Raw genomic sequence first — 2,815 nt, 5'->3', positions numbered from 1 at the left:
GTCTTGTGATTATTTGACAGGAGTTTTACTTTAAAACTGTAAGTGTATTTAATTTAGTTATAATATAAATATAAAAAATTAAACCAAGATTTAGAATAATTATCATTTTGATCCATAAACTGGTAATGTCAGACTGGGCCTCGTGCAACTTTATGTTCAACAAATTGGGCCCCGAGGTCAAAAAGGTTAATAACTCCTGCTCTAGAATATGTCACAAAAAGATGTCGCATTTTGATTTATGATGCTGAGGGGTTTTTTTTTTCCCCGTGGTTTGCTGACAGATGGGACTCACCACAGACGTGGTCCCGTCTCCAACCTCCTTGTCCTGCAGGTCAGCCAGCTCACACAGGACCTTGGCAGCCGGGTGCTCCACTTCCAGCAGCTTCAGGATGGTCGCTCCGTCGTTGGTGATGGTCACATCCTGTTTCACAAAAACACAATAAGATGAGCAATCGAGAACGTGCAACCAGGACTTCGCTTGATCAAACTTTCAACCCAAGCCTGGCTGGTGACACAAACCCCTATATCGTCCACCAGCATCTTGTCAAGGCCAACAGGTCCGAGGGAGCTCTTTACGATRTTGGCGATGGATGCTGCGGCCATGACTGTAAAAACAAACAGATGCTATGATCGTCTTTCACTTTAATTAGCACATTGCAAACAGTTGTCTTAATTAGCAAAACGTTTCACATGTTCTGTCACTTCATTAAGCGGGGCGCACAGTCAGCTAGCCACACCTTCAGATCATGACAGGGTTTTTCTACCCCATTAGCATAGCCCCCCATTCATTTAGGCTGAACGGAAGGTACTAAAATGGGGTTTTGCATTAAAACACACCGAGGATTATGTAGAAACTGTAGAGTGTAATACACGTTAATGAACTTAAAACAGCTGCAGCGATGTCTTAGTTTACAATGGAGTTAGCTAACATTTAGCATCAGCCGCACGTGTTCCGAGTAAATGACTCCGTATTTCTGCCGCTTTAAAAAAAAATCATCAAAGACGTAAACTAATGCGCCACGTTGGGCTGCACAGCTCACCATTCTGAGTGCGAACGGATTCGCCGGTTGTTCTCTGGCCGAGAACGTTTAACGGACCGTCTAGGAGCGACATTTTGGACCACCGCACAACCGAGAAGAAAGGGAAGCGCCGCGATGCACTGTGGGTAAACGACCGCCGCGGAGAAGATTCGAGAACAAAATTAGTTTTAAAATCATCATTAACATAATATTATAGCTTTCTTCTGCATATTTTACCAAACAAATAGTTTTTTATTAAAGCTTTAGATGATAACAGTTACTTTCATAAACTAAAAAAGGAGAGTATCGCAGTTAGTTGATAAAAACTTCATATCCCAGCATGCACCTTACAAATTCCCCGCCCCTCTCTTCTTCTTCTTCTTCATCGTTCAAAAATTGTTGAGTTTTATTCGCGCCCTCTGTTGGTGATATTAACGATGCAAACGTCCCATTCTCTGAAAAAGTGTTTGCTGCACCCTCTAACATTTATTTATAAATCTCGGAAAAGGAGAAGAGCCACTGAAATAAATAAATWAATTAATTAAATGAATAAAAGTAATCTGGCTTTAATCTCAGAATAGCCTACATGCTCATTAATGACGTATTTCCGGTAAAAATTCTTGCCACGCTCCTCCCTTCCACTCTCTGCTTACTGCCTATGTTTTTAGCGTTAGCTGCTAGTACCAGTCCGTGAAAAAGGCACAAAAGTTGAAGCATCTGTGATCTACTGGTATAAAACGTGAGTTCTGTTGTGTGCCGTTGTGTTCACTAAGCAGCAGGTACTATCGAGTAGTTAGTTTTTATACATTTTCCTCTTGATGAGGAGGTGACAGCAGTGGATCATCAGGCAAAACATTTCTTTAAAAGCTCACGSTTGTGTTTGTAATCGGCATTTCTAACCTGAGGACATTCAAGAGCCAGCATCAGAAATGAGAAGACAGAGGTTACAAAAGGGAAATGTACATTTATCCCCTTTTACTGCCAAGACCGGGAGAGGAAAGACCACCTACGCACGACAGCTAGCAGGAAGCTAGCAGGAAGCTAACACAGCAGCCGGTAAAGGTAGGTGTGTGCGCGTTTGTGTTATATGAAATGTTTTTACGTGACTTTGTCATGGGTTTTATGCAAAATTAAAAWCTTGTTAGAGTGTATATTACAGCGTAGACTAAAGCCGAGTGACGAGCGCGCCCCCCTCCCCCCGAGCACCGAGAGCAGCAGAACCTCCACCTGATAATCATTACGTTTTCAGTTAACCAACGTCGGGGAAAACAATCCAAACCATACAAGTAGCTCATCAATTTAAAGCCCAGACTCTGCTCTTTCCAACAATATAAGTGTCACAGCTCTAYGTGAAAAATTCACAGAATAAGCAGCTACGGAATAGCGAAAAAGGCTAAATTCTGGAACCATAAACACAAACGTCTTTTCTTTGTTTTTATGTCTTTAATCCACTTTGGAGTGATTTTTTTCCACTTGGCTGGACCTGTACGTCTATGTTAATGTTGTACATGTAATATGCTAATTCTGTCCTGTGGAGACCATTAAGAGTCGTTGTCGGGTGAAAAATCTTTCGCTAACACCGTGTTGACCGCGAACTGGAAGTGTTGGGAGTGGCATCCAGTGCTGGGCCGGATGTCCGTGGCATATAGAATATTCTGACTTTTATCTCAGAATTCTGACTTTTTTTTTCTGAGATTAAAGTCAGAATTATTTTTAATTTATTTTTCAGTGGCCCTAATCAGCTTCGATAAAGCTCGATGCCGTATTCGTTTTGGAATATAATCACGTTACAGCAT

General features: G+C 41.7%; 1 protein-coding gene across 1 annotated transcript in view; it reads right to left on the bottom strand.

Annotated features, from left to right (window-relative positions):
- tcp1 (t-complex 1) overlaps nt 1-1,143 on the bottom strand; it is a gene marked incomplete at its 5' end in the record, with an annotated part of 7,456 nt that extends 6,313 nt beyond the window's left edge. The window contains 3 exon segments of the mRNA XM_014009993.1: nt 293-421; nt 520-605; nt 1,041-1,143. Coding sequence (XP_013865447.1) covers nt 293-421; nt 520-605; nt 1,041-1,113 — 288 coding nt within the window.
- Between the last annotated feature and the right edge of the window lie 1,672 nt (nt 1,144-2,815).

The sequence above is a fragment of the Austrofundulus limnaeus genome, unplaced genomic scaffold (assembly GCF_001266775.1).
Source record: "Austrofundulus limnaeus strain Quisiro unplaced genomic scaffold, Austrofundulus_limnaeus-1.0 Scaffold64, whole genome shotgun sequence".
Classification (NCBI taxonomy): Eukaryota; Metazoa; Chordata; class Actinopteri; order Cyprinodontiformes; family Rivulidae; genus Austrofundulus; species Austrofundulus limnaeus.
The sequence above is the reverse complement of the archived record's forward strand: the minus strand, read 5'-3'. Positions and strand labels throughout refer to the sequence as shown.